General features: G+C 42.4%; 1 protein-coding gene across 1 annotated transcript in view; it reads left to right on the top strand.

The window, feature by feature from the left end:
- The window catches only part of myo15ab (myosin XVAb), a 49,793-nt gene that overhangs the window by 5,828 nt on the left and 21,373 nt on the right, over window positions 1-22,592 (top strand). The window contains exons 4-39 of the mRNA XM_084380012.1: window positions 144-2,714; window positions 2,845-2,964; window positions 3,115-3,432; window positions 3,656-3,853; window positions 4,046-4,278; window positions 4,455-4,848; window positions 5,020-5,102; window positions 5,705-5,768; window positions 5,890-5,999; window positions 7,274-7,348; window positions 7,469-7,559; window positions 7,671-7,676; window positions 7,772-7,875; window positions 8,927-8,990; window positions 9,363-9,476; window positions 11,046-11,207; window positions 11,345-11,458; window positions 11,582-11,640; window positions 11,972-12,095; window positions 12,207-12,302; window positions 13,606-13,737; window positions 14,418-14,543; window positions 15,240-15,317; window positions 15,723-15,874; window positions 16,483-16,528; window positions 16,641-16,765; window positions 18,257-18,374; window positions 18,481-18,656; window positions 19,407-19,491; window positions 19,611-19,643; window positions 19,758-19,839; window positions 20,028-20,158; window positions 20,408-20,503; window positions 20,735-20,863; window positions 20,966-21,072; window positions 21,231-21,409. Of these exons, the coding sequence (XP_084236138.1) occupies window positions 144-2,714; window positions 2,845-2,964; window positions 3,115-3,432; window positions 3,656-3,853; window positions 4,046-4,278; window positions 4,455-4,848; window positions 5,020-5,102; window positions 5,705-5,768; window positions 5,890-5,999; window positions 7,274-7,348; window positions 7,469-7,559; window positions 7,671-7,676; window positions 7,772-7,875; window positions 8,927-8,990; window positions 9,363-9,476; window positions 11,046-11,207; window positions 11,345-11,458; window positions 11,582-11,640; window positions 11,972-12,095; window positions 12,207-12,302; window positions 13,606-13,737; window positions 14,418-14,543; window positions 15,240-15,317; window positions 15,723-15,874; window positions 16,483-16,528; window positions 16,641-16,765; window positions 18,257-18,374; window positions 18,481-18,656; window positions 19,407-19,491; window positions 19,611-19,643; window positions 19,758-19,839; window positions 20,028-20,158; window positions 20,408-20,503; window positions 20,735-20,863; window positions 20,966-21,072; window positions 21,231-21,409 (6,895 nt within the window). The remainder of the gene's footprint in view (window positions 1-143; window positions 2,715-2,844; window positions 2,965-3,114; window positions 3,433-3,655; window positions 3,854-4,045; window positions 4,279-4,454; window positions 4,849-5,019; window positions 5,103-5,704; window positions 5,769-5,889; window positions 6,000-7,273; window positions 7,349-7,468; window positions 7,560-7,670; window positions 7,677-7,771; window positions 7,876-8,926; window positions 8,991-9,362; window positions 9,477-11,045; window positions 11,208-11,344; window positions 11,459-11,581; window positions 11,641-11,971; window positions 12,096-12,206; window positions 12,303-13,605; window positions 13,738-14,417; window positions 14,544-15,239; window positions 15,318-15,722; window positions 15,875-16,482; window positions 16,529-16,640; window positions 16,766-18,256; window positions 18,375-18,480; window positions 18,657-19,406; window positions 19,492-19,610; window positions 19,644-19,757; window positions 19,840-20,027; window positions 20,159-20,407; window positions 20,504-20,734; window positions 20,864-20,965; window positions 21,073-21,230; window positions 21,410-22,592) is intronic.

Below are 22,592 nucleotides of genomic sequence, written 5' to 3'. Positions count from 1 at the left end.
GACAGATGTATTATTATTGGAAACTCCAAAATGTCAATTTATATACTATTTTCAGCACTACTATCCTCTTTTCACAAAATGTTTTGCTCTTTAAGGTGTTTCAATTTTAAATATATTAAACATTATTTTATTGTGTTTTCCAGCAACAGATGATGACAGACCCAATGATGATGTCACAGCAACAGGGTTATGGCCAAGTGATTCCTACTCCAACTGCCATGATTATCAAGCAAGCGAATATGTCCCCCCTTCCAGCCAGGCGCATGCAACCCTCTCCTACTCCATCTCGGCGCTCTGTCATCATGCCCTCCCCACAGATGCAACGCCATCCCTCTGCCATGGCTTCCCCTGTACCTTCTCCTATGCTTCCACAGAGACGCAGCCCATCCCCACAGCCGTCCATGAGGAGTGGGTTCATTAGTGCCCAAAGGCCCCCCTCTGTCATGTCTAGACGGATCTCACCTCCTTCCTCCCCTATGGCCTCCCCTCATGCCCATCGTAGAATGCAACCTCAGAGATCGCCGTCTCCCCTGGCTCGAGGCCCTTCACCCCGTCACTCTCCCCATGCCTCAATGATCAGGCGAAGTCCTCCACCCTCGCCAAGAGCATCAATGAGACAACATTCTCCACCTTCCTCACCCCGTGCTTCCATGAGAAGGCGAAGTCCCCCACCCTCTGTCAGTCCAGCCCGTAGCCCGTTTGGAGGAAGAAAGATGCGTGGGCCAGCCTCCCCTTCCCTCTCCCCTGGTCATGTATCTCCCCCTCTTTCTCCACAGCTCAGTAGAAGACCATCTCCCTCTCCCTCCCCATCTCGCCGTAGTCTATCCCCTGCAGGGCCTCGACCTGCCCAATTATCTCCTACCCTCTCTCGCCGCTCAACTCGACTACTCAGGGACCCCACACCATTGGTCCGGCCTAGGATGGGAGGAAATGTTCCCTTAGGTACTGTCAGGCCCTCCCCTATGGGTCTCAGAGGGCGCCCGGTACCCCCACCCACCCAAAATGTGCGTCCATTCCGTGCATCCTCCATACGAAGCAATAGGTCATCTGTTCTCACAGTGGATTCCCTCCATTCCTCCCCTTTTCACTCTCCTCACATGGTCCATCGTGCTCCCCTAAGGCGGAGAGAATCTGGCAGATTTCCTCCTCGCCCTATAGCCCGAGGTCGTCCCCTCATGGCCCAGCAGTCTATAAGAAGGATGCCTCCTGCTTCTCCGCAGCCCTCCCTTAAACACATGTCATATCCTGCATCCCCACGCCTGTCTCCACGTCTTTCTCGTCAGTCCTCCCCACTTTTGCCCCCTCGAGTTGCCCATCAACCCACTTATTCACCAGAGGCTTATGTGTCTGGTTCCTATGCTGATCCATATACTGAGCAGCCACATCAGTTTGTTGCCCCCGCTTCTCCTATGTTATCTGGTGCTTTGCAGAATCGGGCTATCCGACAAGCCTCTTTCTCTTCCCCCCTTGGCCCAGAGCCAGCCCAGGTGGTAGGCATGGGTGAGATGGCTGCTGAATATGCAGAACATTATGCTCCCTCCTCCCCCTCGCTTTCTGGAGCAATGCAAAACCAGGCCTTACGGGATGCGTCCTATGTTTCCTCACTGCAGAGGCCAATGTCTCCTTATGAACAGCCTTTGCCCCCTTCTTCCCCAATGCTTTCTGGAGCAATGCAAAACCAGGCCTTGCGGGATGCGTCCTATGTTTCCTCACTGCAGAGACCAATGTCTCCTTATGAACAGCCTTTGCCCCCTTCTTCCCCAATGCTTTCTGGAGCAATGCAAAACCAGGCCATACGGGATGCGTCCTATGTTTCCTCACTGCAGAGACCAATGTCCCTTTATGAACAGCCTTTGCCCCCTTCTTCCCCAATGCTTTCTGGGGCAATGCAAAACCAGGCCATACGGGATGCGTCCTATGTTTCCTCACTGCAGAGACCAATGTCCCCTTATGAACAGCCTTTGCCCCCTTCTTCCCCAATGCTTTCTGGAGCAATGCAAAACCAGGCCATACGGGATGCGTCCTATGTTTCCTCACTGCAGAGACCAATGTCCCCTTATGAACAGCCTTTGCCCCCTTCTTCCCCAATGCTTTCTGGAGCTTTGCAAAACCAGGCAGTGAGAGGAGCCTCCTATGCATCTCCTTTTCAAAGGCCTCAGTCCCCATATGCCCCATCTGTACCTTCATCTCCAATGCTCTCTGGAGCCATGAGACATGGTCAAGCACTAAGAGGTGTGGCTTCTTATCAGGCTCCACAGCTCCGTTCACCATATGGACCAACTGTTGTTACTCCATATGATTATATCTCTGAGCCTGGCCCAGCACCACTGCTTCATGATGCCCTACAGAACCGGTCTGGTTTGCAGAATGTCTCATCTTTAAGATCCCCAATGATGCAACGCCGTAACCCTTATGCGCCAGCTGGACCTCAGCTCACCAATGCTCTTCAACAGAACCCAAACCTCCGCCAAGCATCTTATCAGACACCTATGCAACTCAGACGGTCCCCATATGGACCCCCACAACCCACTTCACCAATGTTAGGAAGTGCCTTACAGAATCCACAGCTGATGCAGGCATCGTACCGGCTGCCAGATGGAGCCTTGGTGTCACCATATGCAGATTCACGTTCCTCCCCATTGCTCGGCAATGCCTTGCAAAACCAACAAGTCCGTGGAGCCTCATACATCTTACCTGATGGATCAGTTATCAGGGTAGGTATACAAGGAAGATGTCAAAATAACAAAACAACCTGTGATGTATGATTGTCTAAATACGAAACAACAACAATTGTTTTATTATAGTTCTGTTTTCTTATATCACTCCCCACACCTACCTACACAGGACCCACGAGCGCCCCAGAAGTCCATGTCTCCCAACCTTTCCAGAGCTCTTCAGAATCCGAATGTCAAGAATGCTTCATATACTCTCCCTGATGGCACCATTGTAGACCCTAGACAGCAAGTAACCCATGACTCATGATTCTTTATTTGAATTTAATTGGCCTCTTATTGTTGTATTGTATTCCTTTCTTCTCTCTCACTACTGTTATTAAACATTTATAAGCTGAAGTTGATTAATATTGTTCTTGCTCTGTTGTCTCTGCTCATTCAGCAACCTATTTCCCCAAACCTGGCTAGGGCCCTAAATAACCCAGCTCTGCGTGAAGCCTCCTATTCTCTCCCCGATGGAACCATTGTGATTGACCCCAAAAAAGAAAAGTCCCCGAACCTTGCAGCAGCTCTTCAGAACCCTTACCTGAAAAGTGCATCTTACACCCTGCCCGATGGCACTATCATCATTGATCCACGGAAACCGGTCCCTCCAAACCTCGCCGGCGCCCTTCAAAACTCTGCTCTGCGGGGCGCATCCTTCACACTACCAGAAGGGGTTCAAGACCCCAATACACCTATTTCACCAAACCTGGCGATGGTTAGCTATCTGTTTTTTTCCCTGTTTCTGATTATTTTCACACCACATGTTGTTTTTTTAGTGTTGGTCTATTACTCTATCCTTCCTTGATTGATGTAGGTCTTCTTATGCTAATAATAATTGGTAATCAAATATACTAAGCTGCTGCTTTAATTCTTCTGTCAATTAATTGAGCTGCAGTTGTTTAACCTTACAATAACTAAAAACAGCTGTTGATACTCAGGCCCTCAGTAACCCAGCCTTGAAAGGAGCTTCATACACACTCCCAGATGGAACTATTATAGTGGACCCAAGGAAACCAAAGAGCCCCAACCTGGCAGCCGCCCTCCAGAATCCCTATCTAAAGGGTGTGTCCTACACCCTGCCTGATGGAACTATCATCATTGACCCACGGAAACCAGTTGCTCCCGACTTGTCTAAAGTGTGTAAATTTCCCTTAATTTAACTTTGCTGCAGTACCTGTTTGTTTAATTGGCTTTTTTTTCAGTAACATTGGTCTCTGTGTTTTAACCATTAGAGACTTGTGAAATATAAAGTTTGATGTCAATAATTTGTACAATTTAGCAAATTGTGATTATAGCCTCAAATAACAACCTTGTATCTTGCTCTGCAGGCTCTTACCAATCAGAACCTTCGTACTGCATCATACCGGCTCCCTGATGGCTCCTTGGTTATCCCTGGCCAAAAGCCCAACCTTTCCTCTGCTTTGAGACAAAACCGGGCAATGCGGTCCACAGGTCTCTATCATCTGTCAGAGAACTCTGTGCTGTCCGGGGCACCCAAACCCACCCCTCCCAACCTTTCCTCTGCGCTGCAGAAGGATGAGCTCCAAGGTCTTCGTTACAGGTAGGGAGCTATACTATAAATGAATCAAAAGGTTCTTGGTCCTCTAGGAAAGCAACATGAATTGGCATTTATTTCACAATGACAAAATTCCACAAAAAAAAAATCACTTCATGGTCAATGCTGTATACCCGGTGATATATTTTCTTAATTGAAGAGAATCATTCCTTGTTCCACAGGCTGCCGGATGGCTCTCTTCTCACTCGTCGGTTCCACAACCCAAGCCTGTCTGAAGCCATCCAAAACCAGAATCTTCGCTATGCCTCATACAGGGTGCCAACAGGCCTGCAGGGGGAGGATAATCGCTATGCTGTTGTTCCTCCCTATGGGCCACGCTCAGGACACTGGGCCAGGAATGCCCGAGGAGGAGTGGAAGGAGAGGAAGATGTTTGGGCAGCTGAAAGGGTTTTACCACATGGGACGGTCCAAAATTTGTCAAAATGGTCCATGTACAGAGAAGATGGGGTGTTAGAAGGATATTCACCCACACCTCAATTTGTGGATGGAAAGCCTCAGGACATAGACTGGACTCCTGACAGAGATAGAGTACCTGGTCAAAGCTGGTATGACAAGGTAGCTAAATGTATTAATTTATGTGTTTATTCATGAGTTTTCATACAAGAATATTAGGATTTCTGTAGATAATATATCAACTCTGCATCAAGTGATGACAATATCCCTCAAGCTTTGACAATGTTGCATGACAATGTTGGACTGATTACAAACCATTATGTGTGTGTCCAGATCTACTCTATCCTAAGCATGCCCACAGCAGGCCACAGGGTGAAACGCTGGGCAGAGGGAATGGAGGACATGACACAGCTGCCGTAAGCAGAATCTAGTATTAGCAAACAGCCTCACAGCTCATTCATTCAAGCCACACACTAACAAGCTTTTTGTTGCACCATCTTAGAGCAGCACAGCTCATTCCAATGCATATCCTTTTAGTTTCTTAAAGAATTAATTTTGTTATTTCGTGTGTGTGTGTGTGTGTGTGTGTGTGTGTGTGTGTGTGTGTCAGTGTGCCTGTAGGCTTTTAAAATCCTTGAAAAATTATAGAGTTCAGAAAGAAATCCCCAGCATTAAGTATGTTAAGTATATGAATATTGTATTAAAATGCAACACCAAGAAGATCTCTGTCGAATGATCATCACTTCACATCCCGAGGAATCCCCTGCAGATAGATAGATATTTGTGTTATTTCAACAGCAGTTTGAAAGAAATTAATCCGTAATCATTTCCTGACATGCACCCAAGTAGAAACTCTCTCTGATGCCTGATTTTGACATCACATAATTTTATCAGAGATCTTGGGTGTCATTGAAAAGTAATTAATATTGGATGTCAAAGTGAGTGTGGGAATCCTGCTCCAGTGTGACAATATGTGCTCTGTAAATGTGTGTTTAATTTCCTCTGTGTTTAATTTCAGTGAGCTGAATGAGACCACAGTTCTGATGAACCTGAAGAAGCGCTACGACCAGGAACTTGTATATGTATGCTTCACTTGTCATATGCAAATTGAATAGCTAATATCCTCAAATGTCATGAACACTGCCTGCTACATCATACATACATTGTCCTTTCTCTCTCTATATATTTTTTTCTTCCACACAGACCTACATAGGCAGCATCCTTGTGTCTGTGAATCCCTACAAGTTGCTCAACATTTATGGCACAGACATGGTGCTTCTGTATGCGGGCCGCGGCTTGAGTGACAACCCTCCGTAAGACCTGGGAGTGTGTGTGTGTGTTTGTGTGTGTGTTAGACCAGGGCAATTAGCAATTAGGAACTTTTTTCCTCCTAAATGGGAGGTTATGTTTTCAGTCAAGGAGGTTCAAGCAGGAAATTTAAAAAATTGTTTGAACCTATCAAGAAAAACTTCATGAAAGCTAGGCTCCAGAGAAAGTACTTTTTAGAAGATTTCGACATTGCAATATAAGTCATTCTTGATATTTTCCCTATCCATCTCATGACTGTCTGTCACTATGTCTGTTTTAAAACATGTCCAGGTCCAAAAGCACATTGAAAAATTCTTAACTTTTTTTTCTTAAGAAAACAACATTTAAATGGCTGTGCAGTTTAGATAGAGCTGTAAGCTGTCCAGTTTTGAACAAAATATACAAACAAAACTTTCTAACATTTAACTTTAACACAAAAAAAGATGGCACACTAGGGATGCACAATATATTGTTTGCGCATGCACAATAGTCACATCACACGGACGTGTAATGTCAGTGCGAATTAACTCAAACGTGTCGCGCTACAACTTTTTTGCAGCTCTAAATGGAGGTGCCTCTATATTCAAAATAGGATGTCCCTTTAACACTTAGGGACAGGAATTTACAATATCCAGCCCAGGGGAAAACATACATATGGAATAAACCAAGTACCCAAATCACAGTAAATGGCATTGTTTATGACATCATCATACCGATCTGATCAAGTCCACAGAGTGTCTGATGTTTCCCTGAACAAATCAACATCACATGATACTAAAATCCTAACTTTGACCTCTTGGTGTGAGAATACCCAGTAGATACATTCAAAATAGTTATCTCCTCAGGAGCAGAAAGTCAATGTCACCTTCTCTATCAGGCATTTAATAACCTTGATGCAGATACATATGACAGTGGATGTGTTGTGATGGGCTTTAGTAAAGTAGACTTGATGCTTCATCATTACAAATTCAACCTTTAACTGTAACCTTTGAGTCTATGTGTTCCTGTGCGTGATTGTTCTGTTGTACTACATCTGTCTACATATGTCGTAAGCTGTGCTCTGAGACACAGCTTGGTGGTAAATAGAGGTGTAAATGCCAGCACTCTCAGGTGTTAGCAAGAGGCTCTTATTACACTGCTGTTGGTTGGTTGCCAAGGGAGAGTTTGGTTATGGATTTCACCACCACTTCACATCCACACACAGTCATACAAACACAAACACACAACCAGTGAGCATACAAATGTGTTACTTCATTAAAAATGTTCTGTTATGTTGCAGTCATCTTTTTGCCATTGCTAATATCTCATATACCACCATGATGGATGCCAAAAAGGACCAGTGTATTGTGATCAGGTATGACAACCAGTAACACTTCAACAAACCCCTTAAATGTTGTCTTTTAAACAAAGAAATGCTATTGAAGGTGCGATATATATCAAGTAGAAACAGTAGAAACTGTTTTTGTTATTACAGCGGAGAAAGCGGGTCAGGAAAGACTGAAGCGACTAAACTGATCCTGCGTTACCTGACAGCCATACATCACAAACCCAACGTCACACAACAGGTAGATATGCTGTATATTATCTACATGCATGTTAGTAAATACACTCCATACTGTGGTCATCTAAGCTGACGCTGTTATTGCTCTCCCTTCTTCTCTACCATCTCTCATCAGATAGAGGTAAGGTGTCCGTCCCATTGTTTTTTGTTCTCATGAAAACCACCACTCTGTTGAACGTCGCCATGGTAACATTTATGTCTGTGGTGATTGGTCAGATCTTGGAGGCCACACCCCTGTTGGAGTCTTTCGGGAATGCCAAAACAGTGCGCAATGACAACTCTTCACGCTTTGGCAAATACACGCAGATCTACATGGAGGAGTGAGTAGCAACAATCTCTACCAATGTTGTTAAGAACTCAAGACTCACTTGTCAGTCCAGAAAAGTCAACCATCTCGATGATCTACAAACAAGGACATTTTCCTCATTTCTGCATCATCAGAATCAGAAAACATACTAGTTGTATTTTTAAAGAATAATTCTTTGAATTGGAAGAAAGTCCCATCTTGATATCGCAGAAATTTTCTAAAGAGACATTATTTTTAGAGCCTGACAAATATATTGGTTGGACGATATAATCAACCGATATTGGCCTATCACAGATATATCAGTATCTGTGTCTATGTTGCCCGATATGCGGCAATGTAAAAACTTTGATCTAGAGATTATAATGCAGAAAAAGATGCGTAAGTTGATTTCTCATTATTAAAATTCCCAAATGTTGAATTTTCATTTAATTTTTGGGACCATTGCCAAAATTGTGTGTAGTTATCAATATCAGAATTTTTTTCCGCATTGGCCCCAAAAATTGAGTATTGGTTGGGCTCTAGCTATTTTATGTACATCACTCATGCACCACAGCATAATGTGGTTAATTTTTAACATACAAAATGTTTTATTTCTATCCTGGAAAGTGTAATAATGCTACTGGATATTCACTTTATTTAATACCAGTACACCAGGCTACTTGCCATAGTAATGTGTTGCCATAGTTTATGTAAAAACAATATTCCCATTAAAATCTGACGAGACATTTTATTTGTCTACACCAAGAGTGCAGATGAGAAAATCCAAGCCCTTGAAAAGCTAACAAGCAGCCTGTATGTTAGCTTGACTCTGAATAGGCTTCTGGTCACACTTGTCTGCATGTCTGAGGACACACACACACACACTCACACAAACAAAGTGGGCTAAGTGGAGAATATGCTAACATGTCCCAGTAACACAGTTAGATGAGGAGCTGATCTTCTGCTAGAACTGTGAAAGAGAAGCTCCGAGCACATTACACATGCATGACCTGTTACTTAACTCGGACTTACTCTGTGTGTGTGTGTGTGTGTGTGTGTGTGTGTGTGCGCGTGCCATTTAAAAGGGGTGTAATCAGCGGTGCCATAACGTCTCAGTACCTGTTGGAGAAGTCCCGCATTGTCTTTCAGGTAAAAAACTCGCACACATGGACTCAGACACACACACACACACACACACATACACACACACACACACACACACACACACACAGATTAGGTCAGGTTGGAGTCTTCTTACCACTGAGTCATGGTGAGAAAGAGGAGATTGTAGAGGCAGAGGCACCATGAGGTGTCAAACATGTTGCACTCTGTCTTTCCATCTGTTCATCAGTCATTCATCCATCCATCCATTATGTCCTTTCCTCAGCACTATTTCATTTCAATTTAAGTACCATCACAGATCAAAATCCTAGAGTCTTTAAATATGTATCTGAATATGTGTGCATGTGATAGTTGATTTATGTATGACATGTGAGTGTGCGTGTGTGTTTCCATCCACAGGCCAAATCGGAGAGGAACTATCACATCTTCTATGAGATGTTGGCAGGTCTTCCTCCTAATGAGAAGCACTCGCTCTATCTGCAGGAAGCTGAGACTTACTACTATCTGAATCAGGTGCTCGGATGAATATATAATACACTCCCCTCCACACACACACACATACAAAAACAGAGAGCACAGATAAGGAGTGGTCACTGTAATCAATTTCACAGTCACATTAACAAATGAGATGTCAATTTTTGGAAAATGTGATATTTATTCTACCCAGTGATTAATGGCACACACTTTAAACACATTGTGGTCCCCAAATACAGAGTAAGGGACTTCAACAGCTTTGCAGCCTTTGCATCTGAGATATTGAGTGATGAATGCAGTTTGCTGATTTTTACCTTGTCATTGTGTCAGTAATTGTCTGAGGCCTAAAGAGCTAAAACAACATTTCACAATAAGGAAAGAGTGGAAAATAATCATTTAATGTCGCAGTGTGGCTCAATGGATGGCAGTGTTTGTTGGTCTGTTGGTTGTTTTGCGACTCTGATTGAAATGTCTCATTAACTCTAAAATGGATTACCATGAAATCCAACAGAGGATGATTTCTACTAATTTTAGGGATCCCCTGACATCTCCTCTAGCGCCACCATGAGTTTGACCTTTCTGTTTAATTTTTAAATGTCTCTACAACTATTGGATGAACCTTTGGTGAAAACATCCCAATCAGCCTCAGCCGTACTTTGGGTTTAGTGCCTATTACCCAATGTGCTAATATGCTAAACTAAGAAGGTGAATGTTAGGACACTGACACACAAGGCTGAAATGTGGGGGCCTTTGGTGATTGTCTGTGGCTGCAGTTTTGGCAGTGTGTCCGGCACCGGTCAGACCTTGTCGGTGGCTTTTCGGCCAATTGAGCATGTTGAACCTGCGGCGAATCCATGCTCAAGAAGAAAAAACAGGAAATGAAAGCAAAAGTCCCTTTAGCCTGTAATTGTAGTATCTAGGAGTTCAGGGTTTCTCCTGATTTTTCACCTCCCCCTCTTTGCCAGTGCCATTTGCAACTTTTTTTAATCAGACATATTCTTGATTAGAAGTGGCTGTATTAGCGAGAATGGTGTGAAAATAATGGCAAATGCGGCTTTATCATGACAACGGTTTGTACATCCGCAGTCCTGAATCTTCTGGACTTCTTCGTCCTGGTGGTATGGAGAGGTATTTCCTTTCACACAGGCACAGAACGTACAAGCTAGTTGTTGGTAGTCTTTGCAGTGTGTTCATGTACAGTTTTTTGGCCCAGACACAGGTGACATGAGGCGACACAACAGTCAGCCTTGGTTACCACTAGTTCTTTGATGTCAATTTGGTGTGTCTGGACCCTTAGCATTGTCATTATGAGCATGTTAGCGTGTTGACATTACCACTTACATAGCAGTATCTGTTGAATCTGTTATTGTTGCACCAGTAACCACAACCAGCAGTGATGTCACAGTGTACTGACATCCTGACATGTATATTGTCTACATCACTGCATCAAGGTGAGAAGTTGAAGTCTTTGAGGTCGGCAAAAACGCAACTTTCAGCAACTGATAATTTGCTCTTTAATTAGAGCTGTGATTAAACAGGCTGAGGGTATGTTTGTTGCTGTTGATAACGTTGTATGGATGTGTGTGATGTGTGTGTACGTGAGTGCAGGGAGGGGATTGTACTATCGAGGGGAAGGATGATGGGGAGGACTTCAGGCGTCTGCTGAACGCCATGGACATCTTGTGTTTCACTCCAGAGGAGCAAAACGGCATCTACAGACTGTTGTCCTCTGTCCTTCATCTGGGGAACGTCTACTTCCAGCCACACCAGGTCACTCTGTTCACACATACACACACACACACACACACACACAAATAGGCTACATAAATGCATTTACTTTCACGGCTGAATGATAATGATGATGTTGATAAATGATGGTGATAATGAATGTCTCTGTGTCTCTGCAGGCTGAGGGTCAGGAGGTTGCGTCGGTGGTTAGCGCACAGGAGATTAGGGTTGTAGCTGAGCTGCTACAGGTCTCACCTGAAGGTCTGCAAAAGTCTGTCACCTTCAAAATGACAGTGAGCAGAACACACTTCACATAAACAATCACACCCTCACACACAGACCTAAGATATAAGGATTATATTGTAATAATTAAAAAAAAAAATGTTGTTAGATAACAGATGTGTTTGACCCTCCAGGATACAGGAAGGGAGAAGATCTTTACTGCGCTCACAGTGGAGAGTGCTGTGGATGCCAGGTGAGTAAGTGAGTTAGTGAATCAAAGTCTGAATATAGTATCTGTTAAATTAAATACTACGCAGCCACTTCTGGAACAACCTGAAATAAAATCCTGATCTGTCTTGTTGGAGGCTTTTTAATGTCCTCATTTTTCCCCCCTCACTCTAAAATCATACCAGGAGACTACTGAGAGGGAGTGAAGAGTCTTTGATATTCTCTTCCAATGTTTGGTAGAGGCATGTGAGGACAAAAGATGTCAGGGCTGGGGGAGAGATTTTTCAGATGTCCTCTGTTTCCATAGGAACCGGGTTTTCTGTTTCCATAGAAACCTTATTGTGTGTTTTTCATAGAGATGCCGTTGCCAAGATCCTGTACTCGCTGCTGTTTAGTTGGCTGACAGAGCGCATCAACGGGCGGGTCTACCCTCGCAACGAAGCCCTCTCCATCTCCATATTGGACATATATGGATTTGAGGTCAAGCTGAAGATTGATCTCGCTCAGTAATGTTACAGCGCTGATGCGACTGAGCTGTGTTGTGTGTGCTAACACCCCCACTCTCCAATGTTTCCTCTCTTTGCCCTCCAGGAGCTACAGGTGAACAGTTTTGAGCAGCTGTGCATCAACTACGCCAATGAAACTTTGCAGTTCTTCTTTAACAGGGTCATCTTCCAGGAGGAGCAGGTCAGGGAAACATAAATTCATATTTTATGATTTTCCCATTCAGGATGGATTTGCGTCTCAAAAGACATCTGGGTTAAAACTGGAATAAATATCAAATCAAAAGTATCCTCATCATGTGTTTTTATATACAGTTAAGTCAGTTTTCTACAGTAAACACATTTTTTAAATGCAAGAATTTGTGTTGTGGATTAGAAAAATCAGATTTCCCCAGATAGATTTCTCCTGTTAAAAGCTGGTTTCTTGGCCATATATATACATAATCATGTATTTAAGGGGATTTCTAGCATTTTTAAAACCATTTCCCTATGTTTACATATTTATGGGTCACAGTAAATGACTAGTAGGTACAAAACATTTTGTAATCAGTCCAGTAAGAGGTCCCAGCGAGCAACGTATTCCTTGTGGGGAACTTCAACCATCAAAGTGCCTTCACTTAAAGTGCAAATTTTCTACCACTGACAGGCTCTGTGTGATGTTTCAGAACAAAGGGCTCAAATGCAAAACAAAATTTAGGTGGAACTAACAAAAAGCAAACTTTATTAACAAAGCTCAATCCAAAAGACAAAAAAGGGCAGACAATAAAATGGCAGGCAGACAAAGGTGAGACACAAGGAGTGAAAACAGGACTGGGGAAGAGTCATAAAAAATGCATACCAACTGACAAAGACTGAGGAAAAACACAGCATAAATACACTAGTGAGTGAACACTAATAAGGGACAGGTGACACTTATTAGGGCAATCAAAGAGGGCTTGACAAAAATGATTATACAAAGCAGGACACATGAGGATAAATCCTACAAAATGAAACAGGAGACTGAACATCAAACCCAAAATCATGGCAGAGGGACATTTTTGATCCTTTTTGTTTAACCAGAAACAGCTGCCATGTCACTGTTACACAGATGGTAATGTAATCATCAAAAAAATATGGCTAAAACAAAGTAGAACTCACCTTAACTGTTAGTCCTTTCAACAATTGCCAACTCTGGTCAGGTTAAAATGAATAATTTATGATATTTGGAACGATAGGTTTAATAATACTGGAATATCCCTTTAACTATTACATTTTAAAATAGCAAAGAAAGACTCAGAAGTGCTGATATAGAGATGAATGAATGCAGATGAACAGCCTTGTTTGTAACCCGACTCTCACAACAAACCCACAACAAGGACTTTAATTCTTACAAACTGTTGCGGACACAACAACACTCCAACTGAAGTGAAAACTGCAAACAACTAACATTGGAGTTAGAAGAGTTTTTACATGCAGCAACCTGATGAACTTTTGTGCTGTGTGTGTAGGAGGAGTACATGCGAGAGCAGATCCAGTGGCAGCAGCAGCCCTTCAGCCACAACCAGGCCTGTCTTGACCTCATCGCCGCTAAGCCTCATGGGATACTGCGCATACTGGATGACCAGTGCGGTTTCCCTCAGGTACGTCCACACCTGCTTAAATGAACTCTTCATTTCCAAAGTTAAGGGAAATCACTCAAATTTTATAATAATGATAATAATAATAATAATAGTTAACACAGCTGGTATTGATGGAAGAGAAAATAAGATTGATTGGTTGAAACAGCTCTTAATTACAGGAAAGAGTGTTAATAATTCCTTACTTCATCGAAAAACCTGTTCTCTAAGTGCACAAAGATATAATCAACTGATACTGACTCCTGTGGTGAGTGGTTTTTCATAAAATTAAGTTAGATTGGATTAGAAGAAACATCTGAAGTCTTAAAAGAGCAACAACTGAGAAAAACTCATGAATCAAATATTTCATAACTTGGTTTTGAAAAAAAACAAAACGATCCCACTTATTGGATTCCTCATAAACCAGGACACTGAAGAGTATTCTAGTCGGCTCTGATCAATACAGAACTATCCCACATGCTCACTTAAGTGCCAACCTGCTGTTATCATTATTCCCGGGGCTCCTCATGTAAGAAGCTCATGTTGAGATAAACGTGTTATGAATAGTCTCTGATGCCCAAAGTGAAATATGAACACGGTGTTACAAGAGTACTGAGGCCGTCTGCTGAAGACACACAGGCAACATGTGTGTTGGTGCTGAGGAGATGTAGTTTCCATGGTTAACCGTCTCCAATCATCACTAGGCAACAGACCACACCTTCCTTCAGAAGTGCCACTATCACCATGGAAACGACCCGCTGTATGCCAGGCCAAAGATGCCACTGCCGGAGTTCACCCTGAAACACTACGCTGGGAAGGTCACATACCAGGTACCATGTTTCTTTCTTTCTTTCTTTCTTTCTTTCTTTCTTTCTTTCTTTCTGTCTGTCTGTCTTTCAAATATTTCCCTTTCTATGTCTGTCTGTTGTCAGGGAGGTTACATTTTTAGCTATTGCATTTTTGCAATCAGCCAGTCCTCTTCTTATTAGACTAGTAACTTCTCCTGTTACCAAACCTTAGTACAATATGTCGTTGTCCCTAGGGAATTCATAACCTCAAAGGTCTCTTAAGGTTAAACATGCAGTATATTCTACAATATACATGTATGTTGATCTTCCTACTTGACCAGAAGAGGTGGAAATGATCAGCATTCAGGTGCCCACACAATCTCCAATACTGCTGCTAGTAAGAAGTTGTTGTTGTTTTTCGTGTAATAAAAAAATAACAACATTCTTGTTTCCATTTCCAAGCAGTTGTAGAGAATATATTTCCCCAAAGTCAACCCACCTCTGGTATTTCTACATTTTGTTCTGATTGATTCTCGTCGGATAGACCTCCTTTTATTTCTCTCACACAACATCCCCTGAAATAAATCTTGTTTGTTTGTCAAATTCCCCCTACAGTTGATTAATGCTGTTACATTTCCCCCCTTGGATTCATGTGCACAGGGCTGTTATACTTCTGTTTGTCTGCTGTTGAATCTGAATCTAAACTGTTGAACACTTTTCTAACGTTTTGTGCTGCAGGTGCACAAATTCTTAGATAAGAACTTCGACGCGGTCCGTCAGGATGTGTTAGACCTCTTCATCCAGAGCAAGAACAGAGTGAGATGTGCAAATACACTATTTTCTTTTGACATTTTTCTCCCTTTTTGTGTTCTGAGATTTGCAGTATTCCCTCAGTAAGCATTGCAGTGATCTTAAATAACAGTTAACTATCATGATTGTCACTCATCATCTTGTATTGCAGTGCTTTGGCACAGTACTATTATATGTTACGACTTCTGCTTTTAACTTTCCTGTTAAGTGCCCATTTAGTAATTATTGTTTTGAGTCAGGAACACATTTTCAGTTGACATTAAGTTAAACTAGAGCTAAATGCAACCATTATGTATTCACTACACATACCTGCTACAAATATCACCCATCTATTGTACGACAGGACAGATTGACTGTTCACACTTTTAACTCTTCGTCCTCTGTGATGTGTGTGTGTGTGTGTTTATACAGATGGTATCCAGCCTCTTCTTGAAGCACTCAGAGTCTGCGTCACAGCAGCGGTCTAATGTGCGGCGCAGCAGCACGGCTCGTCGTTATCAGGCCAACACAGTCAGCGCAAAGTTCCAGAGCAGCCTGCAGGAGCTGCTGGAGAAGATGGAAAGGTTTGATTGAACTAGCACTCGTTTAACCTTTATAACAAGGTGGAAACCTCTAACACACCTTTGTTGGATCAATAGAATTAGGTCAAAGTTTAGTTGTGTTGCTATTATAATTGCCTTCCTCCATTATCACCCATTAAGTGTTCGCTTTTCTCCTGAAAAAGCAGACATGTGTATTTCACTTTTGTGGCAATGAACCTGTCAGTGTTGACTCAAAATAATGATGAGTCACACTGATTCGATGTGAGTCATCATCAATGGGTAGGTGTTTGAAAGACATAAAGAGTGTCTAAGAGTGACTAAGAGTGTCTCTATCCCCACATGTGCGTGATGTGGGGACCAGGGAATGAGTCAAAGATTGAGAGATTGATTAGGGAGATTACTTTTAATTTGCTTAATTTGAGCTCATTCGTGTCACTTTCAGAGATCTTTAGAGTCTAAAACCGTTGATATGTAACTTCAACTGCAAAACCATGCCATGCTCTACAGATTTATACTTAGGAAGTTGTTTTTCCTCAGTTTCAGTTGAATATTTGAGCACTCATTGACTGAGCGTTCATCAACTCATACATCCATTTATCCATCCATTCGTTCTCATCTATCTGTGACAGGTGTAACCCTTATTTTGTGCGATGCATCAAGCCAAACCATCACAAGGTATATTTCCAAGTTGGGTGATGTGTGCAGGTTTGCAGTGGAACATTTTAACTGATATGTGTAAAGCTCATGCGTAAATCCTTATCGTGTGTATGCATTTATGTTTGTGTAGGAGCCAGGAGTGTTTGACATGGAGCTTGTCAACACTCAGCTACATTACTCTGGTATCATGGAGACCATTCATATCAGGAAGGAGGGTTATCCAATCAGATTTCACTTTCACAGCTTCCTATCAAGGTTGGTGTCTTAGAGATCTTCACATTAAGCATCTTTGAAGAGAAATGTAAGCTCTAAAGACTCCCTCATCCCTCTGTGAAAACATATTTAAAGGTGTTATTGACAACACTCAGCCATTAAATGTGGCACTCCATCTCCCACCACCATTGCATTCACGTTACAACACCGCTGTTGTTCAAATCATCAAGTGGTTGCCAGTAAGCTAACGTTAACGTCCCTTGATGCTGACAAAACACAGATACCAAGTGTTACTAACGGTGTTATACTATTGGCTCACAAACCTTGTCAGAAGCTGGAACCAACTGTCAGAACTCATACTAAGAGATAAACACAACAATCATTTTGGACCCGACAAATATTTTAAAATTATTGATTCACAATCACAATAATGTTTTTAAGGAAAACACACTATTCTGCACCTTTCTACAAGCTCTGTAGATATATATTTTTTTTAAATGATGAAAAATGTTATTGAGTATGAGTTTTAAATATGCTATATCCAGATATTTATGAACATCAAATTCACACTCACTCACAGATACCAGCCATCTAAATACACCTGTTTTTTATTTAATCAAGGTCCCTGAGAAATTAACAAATATGTAAAAAAAAATCTGGATCTGCACCAAATGTTAATGGGGTCTGTTCTGGGCCAAGACCCATCCTTCATCCAAGTTTTGTGGAAATCCGTTCAGTAGTTTTTGTGTGATCCTGCTGACAAACCAACCAACCAACTAACCAACAAACGGCCAGGTGTTAAAACACAACTTTGGCAAAGGAAGTACAAAAAACACCACATTCCTTGACTTGATGGTATGGAAATGTATAACTCAATTATTTATACCCTAAAAAAATATGAAATAAAATAGCCAGGCTCGATGGCACTAATGTATTGTAAGAAAAGGTCAAATTCTCCATTACATAAATATCCTTCATAATTCTAATAAAGTCTTGTAATATGGGCATTTCAGGCTGTAACACTTTTCTTGTAATAGATTTATTTCTTGCAGCCATAATCAGCTTCCTTTCCTAAAAATAATTGTTTCTGCTCCCTCCACCACTCACCACATTCAGCTTGTCAAAACTTGCCTGAATTATTGGCTTTTTCTGGCGAGAGCACAATTCACACACCATGCTGAAACAGCCATCTGGCACATGCCAGCTCCTGCAGTAGGAAACCAGCTGAAACCACTTGATCTCACAGCATTTCTGACCACTGGCTGCCAAAGTAGTCTGACCTACAGTATTACAGATAAACAGTTTTAGAGTCATTCACAGCCAATTAGATTCACACCAAAACTACTAAATACAAGCAAACACTACCAAAACTCAGAATACCCAGAATCCCAATTAGTTTCACACCAGGTCTCACAGTCTCTCAGCCAAATGTCACAGAGTTAAGACGCATGTTGCAGCTTCACTGATTCTTGTTGACATTTACCTCAGAATTCATGGTTGATTGTCATTTTAAATTTGTGTCTGTGTGCACAGGTATAAATCCCTGCTCTGCCTGAAGGATCTTCCACCTGCAGATGGAGAAAACTGTGTCATCATGCTCCACAAACTCGGTCCGGTCAAGAATGGCACGTATCAGCTGGGAGTCAGTAAGGTGAGCTCACTCAGTAACACACACTTGAACAAAATAAGGCCAAGTGAGTCACCTATAAGAAATAAATACTGTTTAATTTAGGCTTGTGTTTCTGTGTGTGTGTTAGATTTTCCTGAAAGAGGAGCTGTATCAGCTATTGGAGGGGAAGCGTGACCGTCTGCTAAACATCGCCGCCATGACACTGCAGAGATACACCCGCGCGTGTTTTGTCCGAAAGAACTTTATCAAGTTCAAGCGGCGTGTGGTCCTGTTTGAAGCTCGCTCCAGAGGCTACGTGGCCAGGTAATGTTCACCTGGCTCTTAAACTTTAAATGAAGCCTAATAAAATTAAAGGATGCCTTCAACAACTCAGCTAAAGAAGGATTTCTCTTATCAGGGTGTTTGATAATTATTGCACACGTTTACTTAAAATAAAAAATAGGATATAGAAAAAAACCCAGGAAAAAATAGACATTTTTGTTGTGACTGAGGTTCAGCTTTTGTTAATAAGCAGCACACTGTCATGCTCAAGCCTGTAGTTTCAGTCCTCAGCTTGGCGATTTAGTGTTTGGTTACATGGAGCCAAATAGGTCAAAGCTTATCACAGACAATCTGCTTCTTTTGTCCTTGATGTGAGGAGACAAGGCCAGAGGAGTCAGGCCGTGCTCATCCATCAAAGGTGATGGATTTCTCAGTCACTGCCAGTCTCACAGAAGCTGGAGACGTGATGCAAATTAACATTTCATTTGAATGTTTTAAAATTCGCTTACCGGCTTAATGACGACACTAAAAATGGCAATAAAATCAAGGTCAACCATTCAGAATCTGTAATGATATTCCAGAGATCGTTGGTCACGCTTTAATGAATTTAGAGAAATGACCCATCATGCACTGAAACTATAACTAACTCTATAAGCTTGAAGGACACATCCTGCTACACCAGCCTGTTCTAATTACAGCAATTGACGTTACAGTCAAATGTCAGACTGAACTGTGTCTTACTCTTTCTCCGCTCTCTAACTGCATCTGAATAATCCATCTTTTCCGAAACAGGAAAAAGTTTGCTCTGAGGAGGAAGTACCTCATCAGGCTCCGCTCCGCCGTGCTGCTCATCGTCAACCGCCAGCGTTACATGAGGGTATGCACGCCGTGTTTGTGTCTGTGTGAACGGAGGGAAACTTCTGGGGACATCTGTTTGTAAAAATGAATAAAAAATGAGCAAATGTGTGAAGTTTGATACTGTTGTCTTTCTGTCAGACAGTAGTGGAGCCTGCAAGGAAGGCAGAGGAGGTGAGTGAAGGATGAAATAAAGTGAAAGTGTCTGAGAGATCTGGGAGAGACACAGTGTTGGGAAAGAGATGAAGATGTAGCATTAGTGTGTAATATAAGTGTGTATGTGTGTAGGATCGCATCAACAGAGAAGTGGTGAATGTGACAACGCTGCCTATCCCTGCTGAGCTGGCAGCCTTGCTTCAGGCAGCCTCAGGTGCGCACACACATGCACACTCATACACACATATACAACACACTGATCTGCAGTCAGTCACCGCTATATATAAACTTCCATTAACAGATGGGTTCAACAATATTTACTGTCATATGACATGTGGCCTGCGCTGTCTGTGTGTGTGTGTGTGTGTGTGTGTGTGTGTGTGTGTGTGTGTGTGTGTGCAGGTGGCGAAGAGCTCCATTCCGACTGTTTGGCGGTGGTTCAGGCTCCAAAGGTTCTGGTTGACCCCCAGCTGACCCTGCCCCTGGATATCAACAACTACCTCATGACACACTACATCCGAGCCATATTTAGGGTAAACACACACATGCACGCACACACACATACACACAAACAGAAGAACACAGTGTCAACATGTGACACATGAATAAAACATAAGTTATCCTCGGTGTCTTCCTGGGACAGTGTTGCTGCAGTGCTCTAACTACGTAAACAGTCACTGTTTATATTAAATTGTGAGTGTGTCTGTGTCTGTGTCTGTGTGTGTGTGTGTGTGTGTGTGTGTGTGTGTGTGTGTGTGTGTGCGTGTGTGTTTGTTTTGTAGGAGCCACTGTTTGGGATGCTGACAGCCCCGCTAGAAAATTCTCTGATTCGAATGGATGAGGAGCTAAAACAAGGAGCCGTGAACATTTTCATTCTGGTACTGTTGCGTTTACATGCTGCTGGGAAACTCCAGCATCCAGTGTTATGTTGGGAAATTAAACTCACATCTCCTGCTTTGTTTGTTCTTATTTCTGTTACACGTCATATGCAAGTGTCCACTGCTTACTGTATATGCAAACATTTTGTAGATTTTGCAGTATGCAGAAGCATTATGTGAAAAGCTTGCATCTAAGAAGCTCCCTGTTGTTAATGTTTTTGCTCTTGATAGATACTAAGATTTATGGGTGACCCCAACTTAAATGGGGCTCAGGAGAATCTGTTTGGGAACTACATCATCCAGAGAGGACTTGCCAATCCTAGCCTTCGTGATGAGATTCTGGCTCAGGTAGCCAATCAGGTGAGTTTGTTTTTTCCACCCAGTGCCCAAATAAAACAGCATCTTTCACTGTTACTGCTCATTATAATCTCTTTACTTTCATATTATCTTCTCCTTCATTAGGTGTGGAGGAATCCTAACATTTTGAACTCAGAGCGTGGTTGGCTCCTGCTCTCCTCCTGTCTTTCTGCCTTCCTGCCCTCTCAGAGGCTGACCAAGTACTTGTTGAAGTAAGAAACACAGTGATATAAACATTTCTGTAAAAAGAAAAGCAGCACCTCTACTGTATATCTAATTGAACAGTATCTGTACTACGTGCTTTTCTGTGAGCTGTGCGCATGATTTCACTACTTGCTTAGCACCCTCTTTGTTGTGCTTGTTGCTGTAGGTTTGTGTCAGACTATGGGCCGGAGGGCTACGACTGTGTGTGTCAGCACCGTCTGCTTCAAGCTCTGCAGCGGCTGAATGTCGGGCCGGAGTATGTCCGAACGTATCCACCCTGTCTGCTAGAGTGGACTGCCAATCGCAAGAGAGCTCACACTGTTCTGCACATACACTGCTTTGATGGTGAGAACACACACACACGCACACAATACATGTAGTTAAATGTTCAAGGAGGGGATTTTAACTGATTCTAGATTTAGAACTACTTGCAATTTTTTTCTTTACTCAGCATCTGTAGTTTAAGGGTAGTACTGGTGTTTTTAAACCTGGGCACTATTTGTTCATATTTTGCTGTTAAATGACGGGTACAAAAAGTTTTGGCAGCTGAGTAAAGGGCAGCAGTGGCTGCAACATAATCGTTTACTGTCAAAGTGTGTCTACTAAAATAGCTTCTTTATGCCACTGACTGGCTCAGATTGTTACAGAGATAGACTTTTTTTTTGTTAAAGACAAGATCCTTTTTGTTTATCCAGAAACAGCTATTACATGGCTCTGTCCAAAGCCACCGGACTCCATTGACAAAAACAGCTATTTTACCTTATAGATTTTACCTCACAGAACACAGGAGTTGCTGGTCCACTGCTGCCTCTGTTGGTAACTTTGTTTGTATGTGATTCTGGTGTTTCAACACATTAGTTTGGATCTGAGATGATCATTTTACAGGAGAAAATCAAATAGTGCCTGGTTTTACAAATACCAGCATTATGCTTTAGGTGCCCTTGAGCAAGGGGTCGCACCGATATCTGCATCTGTGGTAACTATTCAAAGCATTTTATGCTGCCATTTTTGCCATGCCTCTCTTTTTAAATAGATATTACATCTCAAAATTAACTGTTACTTCCTGTACTGCTGCAGCAGAGGGATAACTGTTTTTTTTTATTTGCATTTGCTTTTGTATTGTCTAAGGAATTGTTGTGCCTTTACTCTGAACACATTTGTGTTGTGATTGGTCTGAATCACAGACTGCAACTCTGCACAGTGCTTAAATATGCAGATGAACATTATAAACACAGAACACCAATACCTGTTTGAAGCCCATTTTTCTGACTACCTATGACTTTTACTCCCTCTCATTGACCCAACCGCACCTTTCTGTGTTTTTGTAAAGAAAATGTTTTTACCTGAGCCCAGTCAGTGTGTGCGCTCTTCAGCACGACACAGTTATCTGTCTCTCTCTCATTTCCTCCTCTCATCCAGCTAATCTGTCCTCTGGCCTTTTGGCAAGTCTGCCAAGGATTAGACAACACCTGATACTCGCTCTGGTTCACCGGCTGTGTTTGTGTGTGTTTGTTGATGCTGGTGTCTG

The sequence above is a fragment of the Pagrus pagrus genome (assembly GCF_965226575.1).
Source record: "Pagrus pagrus genome assembly, chromosome: 2".
Taxonomy (NCBI): Eukaryota; Metazoa; Chordata; class Actinopteri; order Spariformes; family Sparidae; genus Pagrus; species Pagrus pagrus.
Note: the sequence above shows the minus strand (reverse complement) of the source record. Positions and strands in the feature narration are given on the sequence as shown.